The sequence below is a fragment of the Musca vetustissima genome, unplaced genomic scaffold, assembly GCF_032173495.1.
Source record: "Musca vetustissima isolate MV318-11 ecotype Yass unplaced genomic scaffold, APGP_CSIRO_Mvet_v1 utg12896, whole genome shotgun sequence".
Lineage (NCBI taxonomy): Eukaryota > Metazoa > Arthropoda > Insecta > Diptera > Muscidae > Musca > Musca vetustissima.
In genome coordinates, this window is record NW_026881031.1 from 240,200 (window position 1) to 257,817 (window position 17,618).

The 17,618-nt window shown below is 32.8% G+C and overlaps 2 protein-coding genes across 2 annotated transcripts; both read left to right on the forward strand.

Annotated features, from left to right (window-relative positions):
- Positions 1-7,841: 7,841 nt before the first annotated feature.
- LOC133327097 (small ribosomal subunit protein eS10B) lies at positions 7,842-8,392 on the forward strand. Its single transcript, XM_061535673.1, has one exon. It carries the CDS (start codon positions 7,858-7,860, stop codon positions 8,329-8,331), a length of 474 nt encoding a protein of 157 aa, XP_061391657.1. The 5' UTR covers positions 7,842-7,857; the 3' UTR covers positions 8,332-8,392.
- Positions 8,393-11,943: 3,551 nt separating this feature from the next.
- LOC133327103 (sin3 histone deacetylase corepressor complex component SDS3) lies at positions 11,944-13,944 on the forward strand. Its single transcript, XM_061535679.1, has 7 exons — positions 11,944-12,055; positions 12,125-12,260; positions 12,348-12,564; positions 13,124-13,222; positions 13,292-13,440; positions 13,524-13,752; positions 13,819-13,944. The coding sequence occupies exons 1-7, from the start codon at positions 11,944-11,946 to the stop codon at positions 13,918-13,920; spliced, it is 1,044 nt and encodes a 347-aa protein (XP_061391663.1). The 3' UTR covers positions 13,921-13,944.
- The last annotated feature ends 3,674 nt before the right edge of the window (positions 13,945-17,618 follow it).

Here is a 17,618-nt window from a genome sequence, read left to right on the forward strand (position 1 = left end):
ACTTGCAAAAGCTGGGAAGTAGAAAATCTACGTCAATCTTGCGTAAATGTGCCTCTTCGAACCAAAATTAAATGTTTTGTTTTATCTGATCATCTCGGACCAATACTTTGTGGCGTTACTAATTAGTATGACCACACAAAAGTATAATACCTTCACAAAATAGTTGTGGAGGGCATAAAAGTAAAAAACTAGATATTATAGTAAACATTTTTATCATCATTTGCCTGTCTCACCTTTACGCTATCGGAGTTCGGCAGTCGTAGTACGCTTCGCAAACTTAATTCTTGGACATTTTTCCACAATATGAGTTCGAGAACGACACAATTTACAACGTGGTTTCTTCTTGCGCATAGACCTTCTTGTAATTCGTAAATGCTCTTTAGAAATAGCAGGTGTATTATATTGTTCATTTGGGAAAATGTCTGTCTCATTAGAAATACGAGGTTCATTATATTCTCCGTCGTGATGTTCATTCGGAAAATTTTCAATACCAGATCTTATGGATATAATTTTAAAATTATCACTGCTACCGTTCTCATACAGATTATTTTGAGGTGGTAGTGAAAAATCTGTTGCAAGATTGGGAGTTTCTGTAGCATTTTGTAATGGATTGTATTCATTTTCTGAGGCATTATTTGTAAATGTTAGAATACTAGAGTTAGTTGTGGATGATAGATGATTGTGTTCTTTTTGTGATCCATTATTTGCAGTACGTGTCTGAATTCCAGAATTCGAGTCATTATTTGTGAATGTTTGAATGCCAGAATTCGATGTTGTTTCTGCTCTGCTATCATTTTCTTGTCTTTCCTTTTTAATATGCTTCAAATTATTTTCTCTTTGTATAATTTCTTTAAATTTATCTAATGATGTTGCATTAAATTCCTCATTCATTGTCTGTAATTTACGAGGCAACAAACCATATATGAATTCCAACTTTTGTGTCTCAGACGAAGAGGTCTCCTTTGGCAATTCATTTAGTAATTCGTATTCATCATCAATAAAATCTCCAATATTGTTATATTCCTTTTTGGCTATTTCGAAAATATTCTGATATATTTGGTAATGTGATCTTTCTTTTGAATATTGATTTTCCAGTGCTTGTAATGCCTCATGCCATGTTGGAATGGTAGTTTTTCTTTTCAACCACCATCTAGCCGCATCGTCCGTTAAAAGGCAATTTAGTTCTAGCAATGCCTGTTCATCCGATATGCATTTAATTTGTTTATAGCATTTTATATATTCAATAAATTCGTGTATCTCCTGTTTTCTGTATACGCCCGAGAAGCGTACTGGACAATGCAAAAAACTGTTCATATTTTGCTAAATTAATTACGCGAAGTGTAGATTGTAGTCTGTAAACATAGAAATTTCACATGGTTCATATTCCTTATAGTAGTATTATATTAAATCAAACATATTTATTTATAATATTTAATAAATTTTGTAATTGCTTTAGGCTATGAATATCGTGTCAGTTGGACAGACGTATTTGGTGCAATATCTAAATCTGAACCAGTTCTTATCTAAATTCTATAGCCTCTGACAAAATTGGTGTCAATCAGAATGACGTAGTGATTTTAGTGCACAAAGTACATGAAATCAGACAAATATTTATATGACAGCTATTTGTAAATCTGAACTGATTCTCAGCAGTTACAATAGGGTTCGTCCCAGGGCCACATTGAGGTTGAGATGTGTCAAATTTCATTTCATTTGGATAATAAATGCAATTCGTACTATGGATTGTGAATATCTTAGTCACTGGACTTCTTAATGAGTTATTGTCTGTCAGTATTAAGGACAATGGGTCATAGTCTCCCGATCTACTTTTGAGTAGTTATGTCACGGTCAATGGGTCATAGTCGCCCGATCTACTTTTTGAGTAGTCTTATGTCACAAATTGTCTCATACATTAGCAAATCCCCGGAAAATCTGTTACGAGAAGGTAGGCATTAGAATATTTTTAGGGTCCTTCTGGATTGAGAAGATTTGGGTCATAATTTTTACAGGGGACTTAAATCAGGTCGGAGAGTCTTACGGAGTCACAGTCGTCAGATATACAAATTGTGGAGTCCGTTAGACCACATATTGGCTGCTACATAAACAAAACCAAAAAAAAAATTCGTGGTTTTAGGAAACCGTTCGGTGGATTGTGATAATATGGGTCACAGTTTTTACAGGTGAGTTATTTTCTGAGAGTCTTACAATCAATGTGTCACAGTCGACAGATCTACATATTTGTTATATCATTTTTAAAAACGCGAAAAGATCTGCTAAGAGAAGTCAGAACTTGAAAATCCAAAGACTATGAGTTTTTATTCCTCGTTTAAATATGTCAATTAAAGGGGGATGTCAATGTGTCACAGTCGACAGATCTACATATTTGTTATATCATTTTTAAAAACGCGAAAAGATCTGCTAAGAGAAGTCAGAACTTGAAAATCCAAAGACTATGAGTTTTTATTCCTCGTTTAAATATGTCAATTAAAGGGGGATGTCAATGGAGTGGATTATGGTCTTTTATACACGGAAAATTTAAAAACGATCGAACATAAAATGCTCCGTACTAAGAGACCTTCTTCTCCGAAGTATATCTAAAAAATCCGTAGCTTTACCGGGATATATTTTCGGATAAGCTAACAATTTTAGTCTAAATTCAACAGTAATTCTGGATGAACACAAGGGACCAAAGTTCCCCGCGTGAAACAACTGCAAAATAACTCCATTTTCAGTAACTCTGTATAAATACAACAGTTCAAAGGTCTCTTTCCTGGCTAAGCTATAAGAGTACTTCACCCCTACGATATGCCTACATATAATTATATCGACAGCAAAATGAGTCTAGGGCCAAATACGAAAAATGGAATTTTATTTTAAATCTGCTGCGATTTTTAATAATAACCGAAAGTGTCAAATTACAGCCAATTCGGCTAAATACGAAAAAAGGGGGCAGAGCTAATATGTAGAGGCTGCATCGAGAAGATCATATTCAATGTCAACAATCCCAATAGTAATAGGTATATGTGTGCAAACCTTTAAAGCTACATAGTGATTTCAACTAAATCGACATAAAATTTTACGCTGCATCGAGAAGACCGATATATTCCATATTCAAGTTCAACAATCCCAATAGTAGTAGGTATATATGTGCAAACCTTTAAAGCCACATAGTGATTTCAACTACGTCGACATAAAATTTTACGCTGATCTATACGGGACCTACGACGAATATTTCGAAGTATTGCTATAGAAGCATATTTTCAATTTTCAATTTCAATTTATTTTTCATAAACGAGAATCTAGCCCAAAGGGCCAAAAGCGATTCAAAAAACAACAAAATATAAACTACTCCAAAAGCTTAAAACTAACAGTGTATTAGCTTAATGTTATCTTAACGACTATTCAGTTGGAGGGGTTCAGAACCATTGTACTTCAAAAACATTTTTATTATTATTATTTTATGTACACTCTTTGGTAGATAATTCAGAACTGATAATCTGATAGAGCAATCTGCAATATTGTGGAGATTGAGAGAGTTGAGATGTTAGAAAACTAACCCTATTCATGCTATTTTACTACGGTAATTTATATTGATACTTTTTTGTATGTATAGGTAGGTATATAGGTACATAATTTTGAATATTTGGAACAATTATTCGAGTTTTCGGTGTGTACCTAGTTCTGCGGGTCTTGAAAGTTCTGGGAAAAAACATTAAATGTGCTAAAATCATTGGTTCATCACCAAATATGATGAGATATAGGGCCATTCAATACAACTGTACTCTAAAGATGGACTTAAGTACGCCCATTTACAATTTTATGAGGTCATATTTAGGAAACAAGTCAAGTTTAGGGTATTTTTACGTAAGTAGTCCTCCTTGAGCTGATTTAAGTGATATACATTTTATGTGGGAAATGCATACTTCCTAGATATGGGCCTTTGTGTAAAACAGCCGTTTTACTATTGCCACCAAAAATTTCAAAGCGATCCGAATGATGCCCCTAAACTTGACTTAAGCCATATTTCGTTCCAAATATTCACAAATTGTGTTTTAAAAGAAGGAAACATACCCTTCATATTATAAAAAGTATTCCAATAAGTAGTCTTAATTTTGATTACCTTAAAACAACTTGAACTTGCACCAGATCAGCTATGTAAATGCAGCATGCTTTTTCATGATGAAATAAACTGCAGAAGAACTGTATATTCACATAAAATGAAAATATAGCCGGGTTGAATATAACAATCACATCACTACTGCATGTTCCTTCTCCCCGATTTCTATATCAGTTGCTGCTGACACCAATCTGTCCTTCATCAGTCGCTGCTGACACCAATTTATTATCATATTGCGTCCGTGATCACATTGTTATTTAAATTGCCATAAATTTAATTTTCTTTTAATCTTTCAATACCTTTGCTATTAGTTTTTAATGCTTAACATTTCATATATTGAACAATTATAACACACCTGTTTTAATCTCTAATCGTCATAATCGTCGAGGTATGTGCTTTTTTGGGTAAATCCTTAACAAAATTCTCAAAATTCTATTCTTATCCCACGTCCAGACATATAAACAAACCGTCACCACTAGGGTTAAGTAAATCGACATTCGACTAATCGATTTTTTGTGTTGTTAAAAACTCAAAAAGTCGAAGTCGACTTTTGATCTTTGAGGAAATCGCAAAATCGACATATCAAGATCTACTTTCGATCTTTTTACAAATACTTGCTTTATTATACCAAAGCCAAAATTGTCAAAAAATTGCACATTCCAGAACTTAAGAACATTTATAAAAAAAATCAAATATCTAGTGGATTTTGCATCGGTCTACCGGTAGCAGTTAGATATTGAATATTAACGTCAGTTAGAACGCTGAGAATTCCTAACCTGTTGTTATCCTGAGGAAAATACAACAACCACAAGGAAACGCTACGCTTCGAACTTGAATATATTTTACCATTTTGTGTGCGTTGAAGCGGTAACAAAAGAATGCTCACCGCGAACATTCTGCTTATGCCTTTATCCCTAGTCACCACAAATAAATCAGGTAGTAAAGTAGTCCGATGCCGGATTCCTTGTTTATATGTTCTCAATGAGAAAATTCTAACTAGAAATAAGCAATAATAAATGCGTTCGTTTACTTTTCCAATAAAAATTACCCCGAATGTTTTTGAAGAGAGTTTATTCTTTCATATATTGCGATAAGTAAACGACATCCAGTAAAGAAAAAATTCACTTCGTGGTTTGGAATCTCTGGCAAGTCTCGTTAAAATCGGTGTGAAATAACGTGGATGATCACAATGGACCTGACGGTTTTAAAGTGCTGTAGCCACATAAGCGACTGCACATCCCCAAACTGAAATTAGTACGTGTGCCGAGTTATGTAGGAATCGGTTCAGATTTAGAATAAATCCCATATATAGATTCGTCCGATTTTAAGTAAATGGCGCACCCAAAGTTAGGCCGATTGACAAAAAATTCTGCACAACGTACTGAAGTTAATATAACCTAACATGTGGAAAGTTTGTTGAAATCGGTTCAGATTTGGATAGAGCTCCCATATATATTTTCTTCCGATTTTAAGTAAATGAAGCACCAAGAACTCAAAATATAGTCGATATACATATAACATACTGAAATTAGTATAACCTAACATGTGACAAGTTTCGATATAGCTATATATATATTTTCGTCCGATTTTAATTAAATGATGCATTTTTATCAGATATTTATTCAAATAATCAACGAGTGTCCGATTGGTATTTGCTTTAAATTGATTTACATAATTTTGTCTCATTGTAAGAAGCAACTCTATATCTGACCAAATGAAAAAATTTGGTATAGGATGCAGAATGACATTTTTATGGATCCAATTTCATGTTAATGGTACTTCAAAAATGCGACGTCTATTAGGATTCATCTGTTGAATATATAGTCGGCCCTGTCCGACTTTACTACTTTCCTTACCGTTTTTTGTTATCTTTATTATCTAAACTTTAATGAATAATTGTTTTAGACATTTTAAACGTATTTAATTTTTTATCAGTCGAAAATGTTTTCGAATTCCAAATAGCTTTTTTTAAATTCAAATGTCATATACCTAAAAACTTCAGCAATTTTTACTTTTAGTCTGTTTTTCCACGGGCAAATTTTTATTTGGCAAATACTGAGTTTGTTGGCGAATGAGGTGCAAGGAAGAAAAACAAAACTTTGACTGTTTAGAATTTGCAGTACACGCAAATATGTGCAAGTGAAATTTAATTTTTAATTTTTGCAATTTATATAATAAAATATATAAAAAATAAATAAAATAGTAAAAAATTCTTAAAAATGCAAACTCTTTTGACGTTTTTTTATTTTCTTTCTTTTGTATTTTGATTCGCAAATTTTGCAAAGAAAAATTTGCTAATGGAAAAGCAAGCGAACATTTCAAAAAAGAAAACAAAAAATTTGCCAAATAAAAATCTGCCTGTGGAAAAGCGGACTTACTTTCGTTTCTTGTTTTATACGCTAATTCGAACCAAATGAAAAGAAAGATATATCGAAATAAATAGAAAACTAAATTTATTTCCCCATGCATATTTAAAAACTAACCAGTTTTATACCTCTCATTTATTCTTAAAAAAATTTTACGTTTTAGAAATTTTTTCATAATATCAAAATTAATTTATTTTCGATCATTGCTCTGAATTGTTAGGGATGGGACGAATTTCTTTCAATTTACAAAAGTCTGTGTTCGCTCAGATAATTTTTGTATGGGGAACTAAGCGGGGTTTTACACTGTTGGTGAATGGGATTTGTGTTGATAGTTTTTTCTCTCTCTCATTGGTAGATTTGAAAAACATTGCCACAGGTAGGAAAAAAAGTACGAAAAGGTACCTAAAATTTTATTTCAAATGATAATAAAACATAATTATCGAGAAATATTGGTCAGTTATTTGCATAAATAATATATGTTATAATTTAAGCGTAAATGTATTCACGAATAATCAAAAAATCTACTTTTTGTTTTGGTGCGTTTATGTCAATTCGTACCTTTTGGGAACAAAAAGTACGCTTGTTACAAAATTAAATAAAGCGCAACTCTAATTACTCTCAATTTACCAATGAGAGAGAGAGAGAGAAAGTAATTATTTCATAATTCACGGTCGAACAAGGAATGAGAGAGCAAGCTAGGCATGTCTTTACATGGTATTCATACATGGCATTAAACAAGCATAATTTTGGCAAGAGTGTAATTCAAAAGTGATAGTGTGTACACCGCTTAACATATGTCATCGAGTGCTTGTGGGTACTCGGTTTTATAAACAAAATATGGACAAAACGGATTTGTCTGTGCGTCACACTTTTTATTTTAAAAAGAACTTATTATTCTTTTTATTAAATTAGTTATTTCAATTTATTTAATTTAAATTTTAACTTAATTCAATTACATTATGCCATCATCCACAGATTCTGACATATCAGAATATGTGGCTACCTAATATGATAAATGTCGATTAATCGATTAGTCGAAAGTCGACTTCCGTATACCTACACAATGACAGCTGTCAACTCGATTTTCCTTTCTTTCCGGTGACTGCTCCATTAAAGACGCCAAGTATGTAAAATTCCGTAAAAAAATCTTTAAAAATATATGCAATCATAAATTAAAATATGTGAAACTAATAATAAAGCAGAAAATAGTGAAAGACTAAACTTTTTCGAATATGTTTGGTGTCCCCGACCAACGTTAGTTTGACGAAAAACAATAGCTTTACATATCTGATTTGTGATTAATGATGTTTACCAAGTGCAAATTTCTAAATGAGAATTCAACTAATTGCGTGTGTGTGTATTTTTCTTTGCAGGATGTTTATGCCAAAGGCTCATCGCGTTGCTATCTACGAATACCTCTTCAAAGAGGGTGTTATCGTAGCCAAAAAAGATACCCATGCCCCCAAGCACCCTGAACTTGAGAGCATCCCCAACTTGCATGTCATCAAAACAATGCAGTCCCTCCACTCCCGTGGCTTGGTCAAGGAACAATTCGCCTGGAGACATTACTACTGGTACTTGACCAATGAGGGCATTGAATTCTTGCGCAGTTACTTGCACTTGCCCCCAGAAATCGTTCCCGCCACACTCAAGCGTCCCACCAGACCCGAAACTGTACGTCCCCGCCCAGCTGCTGCCGGTCAGCGTACTGCTGATGCCAGCAAAACTGGTGAAGATCGTTCTGCCTACAGACGTGCTCCTGGTGGTGCTGACAAGAAGGGTGATGTTGGCCCTGGTGCTGGTGATGTTGAATTCCGTGGTGGTTTCGGTCGTGGTCGCCCCCAATAAACAACTAGTGGACACTTGGTGATGTATTCGTCACCGGGCTAGATGTAAATCTTTTTAATTTCGTAAAAAGATATGTTTTCTATTTTAAATGAAAAGAAAAAACAACAAAATACACAAAAGATAAAAATCTAAAATCCAAAACACTGAAACTACTTTTTGTTGTTCATCAATTAATACGAAGGCGAAGGTTTGACAGTGGAAGCTGATTTGAAAAAAGAAAATGCATTATAAAGTGGGATAATTTTGATTGTGCAAAAAAAAGTGCAAATAATTTGGTGCCAATATTTAGTGAAAATTGCTCAGAATGTAAACAAAACATTTAAGTCATTCATTATCTGCAGATTGCATCAAATACCAATTAAGATACTAGAGTGCAAATGAAATTGTATATTGGTGGAAATATGAATCTCTTTGCCATTAAAGTCAAAACTCAATTGTGAACATAATTTTAAACCAATTCCTTATACCCACAATCCATTCCAATATAATCCTGTGGAAGATGTATTATCGATAATACAAGTGTTAACATTTGACGAGAAGTTCGAGAACATTTCATTAAATTTTCTAAAATTTTGAAACTTCCACGGTTGTCATTGCGTTTTAACTTTTTAATTGACAGAAGCTCCGTAAATCAATATTTAAAATTTCCCATCATATGTTGAAGAAATTTACAAAATAGTTAATAGAATGTTGGGATGGTTGTACGCTTTTGGAAGATTGCAGTATAAATACATTTTAATCGGAATAAAAATTCAAAAACTTAGCTTACAACTTGCTAGCTATCTCTGGTTTATTTCAAACATAATAAGGCTGTTCCAGAACTGCAAGAATCGACTAGATTTTACTATTTTTAGGAAAGATTTTTTTAATATGGTTTACTACCAATATTGCAAATAGAGGAACAGAATCTGTAAGAAGGTTTTATTAATCGAAATTGGTTTTCCTTTATAAATTTAAAAAAGTTGTAACACATTTTTTTAATGCGGGAACGGATCACAGACAGCTATTTTTTTTTTTTTTTTTTACAAATATCAAGAATAATTTAGTTCTCTCACTTCTATATGAGGATGAAGAAGAGCTAGAAACAATTAACAATATCCACTGTTGTTGTAGCAGACCTATTGCTTTTACACAATGGGCTGAGGTGACAGACGTTGGCCGAGTAAGACTCGGGTCGTTTCCGATCGTAGACCCCTCTGTCGTGGAAACGTATCCTCTGTAGTTATCCATCGCTGAGTGGCAGAAGACACAGACTGTTCGGCAAATATAAAATTGATAGTCTAGCATTATTCTCCGGAATAAATCTCAAGCAGATCCTATAATCATTTTCTGACTCGATTTATGTATGTCCGTCTGTTCATGTATTCCTGTGGATGAAACTTGGCACGGGTCAATTATTTGTCCCAAGGACGAACCCGGCATAACTCTAGTTTTGTAAAAACGATCAGTTTGTTTAACCTTTTCAGTGTCAAAAAAAAAAATTTTTGTCGGAATAAAAATGTAAAATTTGTATGAAGGCCCAGAGTTTAGAAAAAAATCAATTCTTATTTTAACCCTCGGACAGTTTTGTCTATCTTTTAGCAAAAATAAAGACATCAACTGTAACGGTACATAGGATAACCGAATAATTGGAAAGGAAGAGAGTAATTTTAAATGTCGAATATATATTTGACAAAAACAGATTATGAGATTATGCCGTGTAGCGCGGTGTAGGTATCTGTCCACAGGAGGAAGTCTTAATTCCTCGCCCACCCAACAAACCATTCTATTTTACAGGAGATTCTGTATCTTCCAAACGGTTTGTGATAACCAACTTTAAATGATACCCATATTTTGTATTAATCGGATACGTAGAACGGGAATAACTGGGCAACCGGATACGTCTCCCAAGAAAAAATATATCCCCATAATTAAGGTTAAAATTCCTACATCTGGAAAAAAAATTTTCAGAAAAATCTGATCGTTTTTACTAAACTAGAGTTGTTCCATGAACCCTATTGAATATGGTGGAAATCGGTTCAGATTAAAATCCCATTGTTTTTTCGTCCGATTTTATGTAAATGGTGCACTAAACTCCCAAAGTTTGTCTAATTGAGACAACATTTTGCACAAAGTACTGAAATAAATATAACCGGGTAACCGTGTACGTCCCTAAGAAAAAAATATATCCCAATAATCAGGGTAAAAATACGTACCTCTGGAAAAAAATTTAGTAAAATCTGATCGTTTTTACTAAACTAGATTTGTTTCACGAACCATACTGAAATTAGAGGAAATCGGTCAGATTTAGATCCTATTGTATTTTCGTCCAATTTTATGTAAATGATGCACCAAACTTCGAATGTTTGTCCGATTGAGACAACATTTTGCACAGAGTACTGAATTAAATACAGATTGCCTTATGCGAATTTTTTTTTAAATCGGCTCAGATTTTGATATAGCACCTATTTCCCTATTTTATGCATAGCGTACCAAATTGAACCTAGAATAATGTGTATTAGTTTTGTAGCGTATCTTTTGTAATAAAAAGAAAATACATCTCTACATTGTGGCCTATAATGTCAGAATAAGTAAAAATAAATGCAACAATCGTTGTGTTTATTAGTCCGATTTTCCTAACTTGCCAGTTGAGACTGACATTGACGAAAATGGATTGCTTTCCTATTGGTATGTTCCGGTACTACAAGGATCTACTAATTTTTATTATTTTTATCGACATCATAAAGGAAAAAAATTTATCGCAGTAAAAAATAGTAGATTCACACATGGTATAATTATTACAAGGTAGGGCACATATACCAACTGATTTTCTCAAGGTGGCTTGTTCCATCAAATCAAAATACATATTTTGTGTATGTGTGTGTATTGTTTGGAATATAATGTCAAATAAATTAAAAATAAATTAAAATATATTCAAGTTTAATTGAAATGAGCTTTTAACACGTTCGTCTGAAAGTAATTACTTTGTTATGGATGAATCAAACATTTTATCGTATTCCCTACTGGATTTTGTGAAGAAATCATAACTTTTCATTCATTTTTCGCGTTTTTAGTTTTGTGTTGGAAAAATGTAAAATAAATACAAACACTAGTTGCGTATATTTATTTAATTTTTGGCAGAAGAGGCCACACGTGCATAGTTTATTTTTTCTTATTCACCTCAATCTGCCCTACCTTTTATTATTGTACCATGGATTCACATATGAACTGATGTGTCTCCACCAATAGACTTGACAAAAAAAGTTTACTTTTTACAAATTATTTTCAAATTCAACGTTTTCCGTGCTACTGTAATAAAAATTGAAATTTATATATTTATTGAAATTTTATATGAAAATTCCTTAATTTTTGTCAACATATTTTACATATTGCCAGGCCACTAAAGCATAATATCGATGTTAACTTATCATTCGATTAATAAATAATCGATATGTGTGTACATTTTTATCGTCCATTTTTTTTTCATCTCCCCCCATTTGTAGCTCGAGGAACGTTTTTAATTTTTGCAGGCATCGACAATTCTTGTAAAGTGTACAAAACTGATTTTTGTCGGATGAAAGAAAAGTGTTGAAAAAACATTAATTCTTGAATAATATACACATAAATAGCATCATGTCTTATCAAAATTATGGTGTTGCAAGCGATGATGAGCGATTTGCGGACTACAATGATGATTCTCGCTCCAATAATATTTTCGAACAGAACACCTATGACAGTGAAGAGGGTAAGTTGAAGAAAAATATAAATTTTACAAACCTTTGATTAATTGATATGCCAACTTTTATTCCTCAAGATACGGATGATGCCAGTGAAACAGAATTTCGTAACAATGGACGAACTCCCAGCTATACAAGTTCCAATCACCATCAAACAACAAATGGCACCAATAACAGCAACAACAACAGCCACAACCATGAACTTAAAGAGCAGTACGTAAACAAATGCCCAAAATACAGGGTGTTGGATTTTATTTTAGACAAGTTTATACACTTGTATTTTTTATTTCTTTTGTATAGGATGTATCAACACAAATTGGCCAGCTTAAATAAACAACTCGAGGAACTAAAGAATCTAACCCATCCGGAATATCTGAAGAGATTAAAGAAATTGGAATATCAATATAAGGAGCGATTAAAATTAAATGAAATATATCGTGACTATCTGAAAGAGTGTGTTGAACGTGATTATATACTGGAAAAGAAAGCTGCACAAAAGGAATACGATGAAAAGAAGGTATGTTCGGAAAGGCGGATGATTTTTTTGTTAGTGAATCAATAATATTTTATATCTTCGCGTGGGTATAATTAGATTGGTTCAGGTCAGGTCATGGATCGTTTTGAAATTTTTAACATAAGTAAAAAACATCCTTATTTGAAGCGGTTGCGTGTAGTTTGCAAACATTTAATTATCGAACATGTCCATACTATTATATTATAGAAAGGAGATACTGTGACGTAGCCAACCCCTAAAAATCTATAACGTAAACGATTTTGGTTAATCGAAAGTCCATATTAAAATTGTAGTGGAATTTTGAAAATCAGGACATCAACTGCTTCAAATTGCTTAACGTTTCTAGTTCAGATTTCAAATCTAAGTGATTGTAATTTAGTATTAAATTTTCTCATAGTATGAACGACCTACTAACAGACAATTTACAATTAAATAAAGGTTCCATGATTTTTAAAAATGTTGAATGGTGGAGGGTAAAAAATGATCGTCATGCTGAAATTAACTATGTTTTTATTTGTCTCATTTATATTTCTATAACTGCTATGTAAACATTTTATTTCAGATTGATTTAAAAGACAACATATTAACAGACTTTGAGGAGCGGCGGAAATTAATTGAAAACGAACGCTACAGTCTGGAACTAACAAATGATTCAATGGAGGTAATTAATCAATACATAAACTCTTTTTTTTATACCACGAATACTGATAAAAATATATATTTATTGCAGATAAAGCCCACAGTGACACGTAAATTACGAAGACGGCCAAATGATCCTGTACCTGTGGTGGAGAAAAGACGTAAACCAACCACTGGACAATTGTTGGTATATATGTTGGATGAAAGGGAAATTGAAAATGATCTTAAAACCATACAAAGGGGAAAACCTTTAACACCAAGTAAGTGGTGATTAAGTGCATGGAGGAGGTTTTTCTTAAATTAAATTAATTTTTTGTCTATTCAGCCATGCAACAAAATGGTATATCGGTCAGTAGTTCTTATGGTTCCAATAATCATCAACAATCATCTATGGTATCGGACAATGGTACCACACAGTATGTTGAGACACGCATCGAAGATGGCAAATTATTGTATGAAAAACGTTGGTTTCATCGTGGCCAACAAATTTATGTAGAGGGTAAAGATTTGCCGAAATTTGCTGCCACCATTACAGCCATTGGAAATGAAGTGGTAATTAACATTAAGATTTTTGAAAATATGAAATATGTGGTAATTTCATATTATTTTCTTTTGCAGGTATGGGTTAAGAAGGTCAATGACAGTAGCAGTAGTAAGGTTAAAATTAACATGTCCCATCTGGCTAAGGGTAAAGTGACAATAAAACGTCGTGCCAACTGATGACACCTTAACACTTCTAAACCCCAACAACAACAACCAGTTGCTTTTACACCGCCACCCATTATTAATAAATTAACTTAATTTAATTTTATATATATTTTAAGATTACTTCAGCATAGGAAACAAAAAACATTATTTTTTTGTATGATTGAACTGTTGATTTAGTTTTTATTTTCTAATGATAATTAGTTTTTCTTAAAACTCCCCCAAAATAATTCGATATAAAATACAATGTGTAAAGAAAAAAAAATATCGAAATATTTTTTATTATTATTATTTTATGTTTTTAGTTTATTTTTTATGTATAATTGCAATAAGTTAATTTATTGATTCCTTTTTTTCATTTTAACACACACATTAATTTGTTTTGTGTTTTCTTCTATTTTGCTTTACCAACAACAATTTTTGTGTAAATACGCATTGTAATGTTTTTTTTTTTTAGAAACAAATAAATTAAATGTAATGTAGTTTTTAAATATAATCGTATTCATATAGAAAAAACACATCCAATCACATTAAAATGTGATTTCTAAATATTATTTATGCGCGAAAGAAAAAACCTTGTTTATTTTGAATGTAATAAAATAAGAAGTTTATTGTTTAAATATATATTGCTCTAGCAAGTACGCGCAATTTTGTTTGCGATACTATTTATTTGTATATATATTAATTATTAATTTCGTCATTCCGTTTGCAACATCTCAAAATATTCACCTGAGACTCCAACAAGTTTCTATATTCAGAATAATATTCTATGTCGATTTAGTCATGCTCTGAAATTACGATGATGTTACTCCACTTTTTCGGGTAGACCCCATAGCTTTTGGGCACGTTTTCCAACCTAATCACCTACAATTTGGTATTTTAGTTTCTACATGGTAGATAATCTTCCTACAAATACTTTTCAGCATTGCTCCACTTTGCAGGATGACCCTCATGGAGCGGTATTTTAAAGCTGCTGGGCATATTTAAAACAGAATTGGTTCAAATTTAATATTAGAGGTTATCATTGAGCAGAAAATCTTCTTGCAACCATTTTTTAACCGAGGGGGACATTAATTTGTCATCTTTAGTTATTGGAGGTTGACATACATACGAAGTACCGGCAATTTGCCATTCCGGGTTTCTGATAAATATACCGGAAAACAATGATCAATATATGTGTCCATATTTTGCCATGAAGCAGTTCCTCCACCCGTAGATATATGGTCCATTGTGATAAGACCTTGTTAAGAGAGAAAGCTAAAAAAGTTTCAAGGATGACGTATGGGTTAGGGTTGATAGCTCAGAGGAGTGAGTCCTCAATTGCTATATTGATTTACTGTGATCCATATCGAAAAAAACCCTTCGGCTACTTCGGGGTTTGATTGACTACTTTAAGGGCCGCTTGACTCTGTTTTTATTATTTATTGCCTATAAAAATTAGGGTCCACTTAATTATCGGAATTTTTAGATTTTGGCAGATGTTTGAATACGTTTTTCAACCGAATTGGCCTTTATTTGATTTTTCAGGTTCTAATGTGTTGTCAAATCTCGCCACGGAACATTATCAATATAGGTTTACCTTTTGTCATATGTAGTTCCCATTTTCCCACCTATGTGGCTGCAATTCTGTATAAAGGGTTCTTGAAGGCCGAAATACATATATACAGATAATGATCAATATAGATAAGATTTGGCATAGCCCCCATATAAGGATATCGCCCGTAGATATATTGGAATGACAAAATTTAATAATCACTCCAGATTTTGGTGGAGTGTACAGAAATGCCTGTAGATACGACGGATTTAACATCCTTTTAACGTCAATTGCATATGACAAGTAGCGCCATCTACTGTTACCGACAATGAAATTTTTTTCCAAAATTTGTGAATGGTCTGTGTACGAACAACGTTCAAATGATTGCTGTCTGAGCTCAGCTGGTGTCTACACTATAATAATGAACACAGCTTCTTTGTTTCGTTTAAGGCATGTGGTACATACAGGGTGTTGAATTTCAAAATATTTATCTATTTTATCTAACAAGACTTCCGTTCAATTTATTTTTGTTTTCCATATTCGTTTTGTGTGAATGGCAATGATATTTTATAAGGTTTGTGTCCACAATACAAAAGTTTACGTAACAGTCACAAAAATCGCAATAAAAATTAAAAAAAAAATCCATTAACCAACTATATGATACCCTTCACCACTTTGGGTATATTGTACCTATGTATCCTTACAACTGCGTGTCAATGTTCCGTCGATGGAGCATACTCATGCCTATGCTAAATTTAATATAATTCCGGCAGATTTAAAGTTGTCTGCGTACCATGGGACAAATTTATGGAAAACGATTTATAGCAAAATTAATACATGCTATTCGATACGTCGCACTGTTAAAAATTTAATCTCAATCAGACATCCCTTCGAAATACATATGGAAGCTATGGCTACATCGGCACCAATTTTAACAAAATGCAATAATGTCATTAAGGTCTCAATCGAAATGTGAATCGATTTTGCCGAAACGTACCACACAGCATTCTAGACTCAATTCAGTACGCTATGCCAAATTTCGTGCAAATCGAAGGTTATATAGGGACTTTGGTGCACCCTTTATATAAAATCGAAATTATATATAGGGAGCTATATCTAAATCTAAACCGATTTTCACCAATCTTAACACTCACCGTTCTAGACTTAATTCAGTACGCTATATATAGTATATATGGGAGCTATACCGAAATCCAAACCGTTTTCCAAAAACTTACTACTCACCATTCTTGACTCAATTCAGTACGCAATGTTAATATATATAGGGACTTTGGGGCACCATTTACCTTAAATCGGACGAAAATATATATTGGAGCTATATCTAAATCTGAACCGATTTTCACGAAACTTGGCTAACATCATTCTAGGCTTAATTCAGCACATTGTGCCAAATTTCGTGCAAATTGAAAGATATATTATTGGTGCACCATTTACCTTAAATCTGACGAAAATATATATGGGAGCTATATCTAAATCTGAACGGATTTTAACGAAACTTGCTAAACAACATTCTAGGCTTATTTCAGTGCGTTGTGAAAAATTTCGCGTAAATCGGAAGATATGTAGGGACTTTGGTGCACAATTTACCTAAAATCGGACGAAAATATATATGGGAGCTATATCTAAATCTAAACCGATTTTTACAAAATTTACCACACATCGTTATACACTTAATTCAGTACGATATGCAAAATTTCGTGCAAATCGAAGGATATATAGGGACTTTGGTGCACTATTTACATAAAATCGGATGAAACTATATACGGGAGCTATATCTAAATCTGAATCGATTTTCCCAATTTCAATAGGGTTCGCCCTTGGGCCAAATAAATGAGCTGTGCCAAATTTCATCCAATTCGAATAAAAAATGCGACCTGTACTTTGTTTACAATTTAACATGGACAGACGGACATGCATAAATCGACTTAAAAAGTTATTCTATGCATATTCTCAAAAGAAACCATGGTCTATCTCTTTTCCTTTTGCCTGTTACAAACATATGCACCATTTATAGGTGTGGATATTTTAAAAAATATTTTTAATGACCACCTATAGGCGTGGATATTTTTAAAAAAATATTTGTTATGGTCCGATCGATTGAAAATATTGCAAATTACTTTCTTCCGCTACTCTATAGAAATTTCAAAATTCCGGTGTAGAT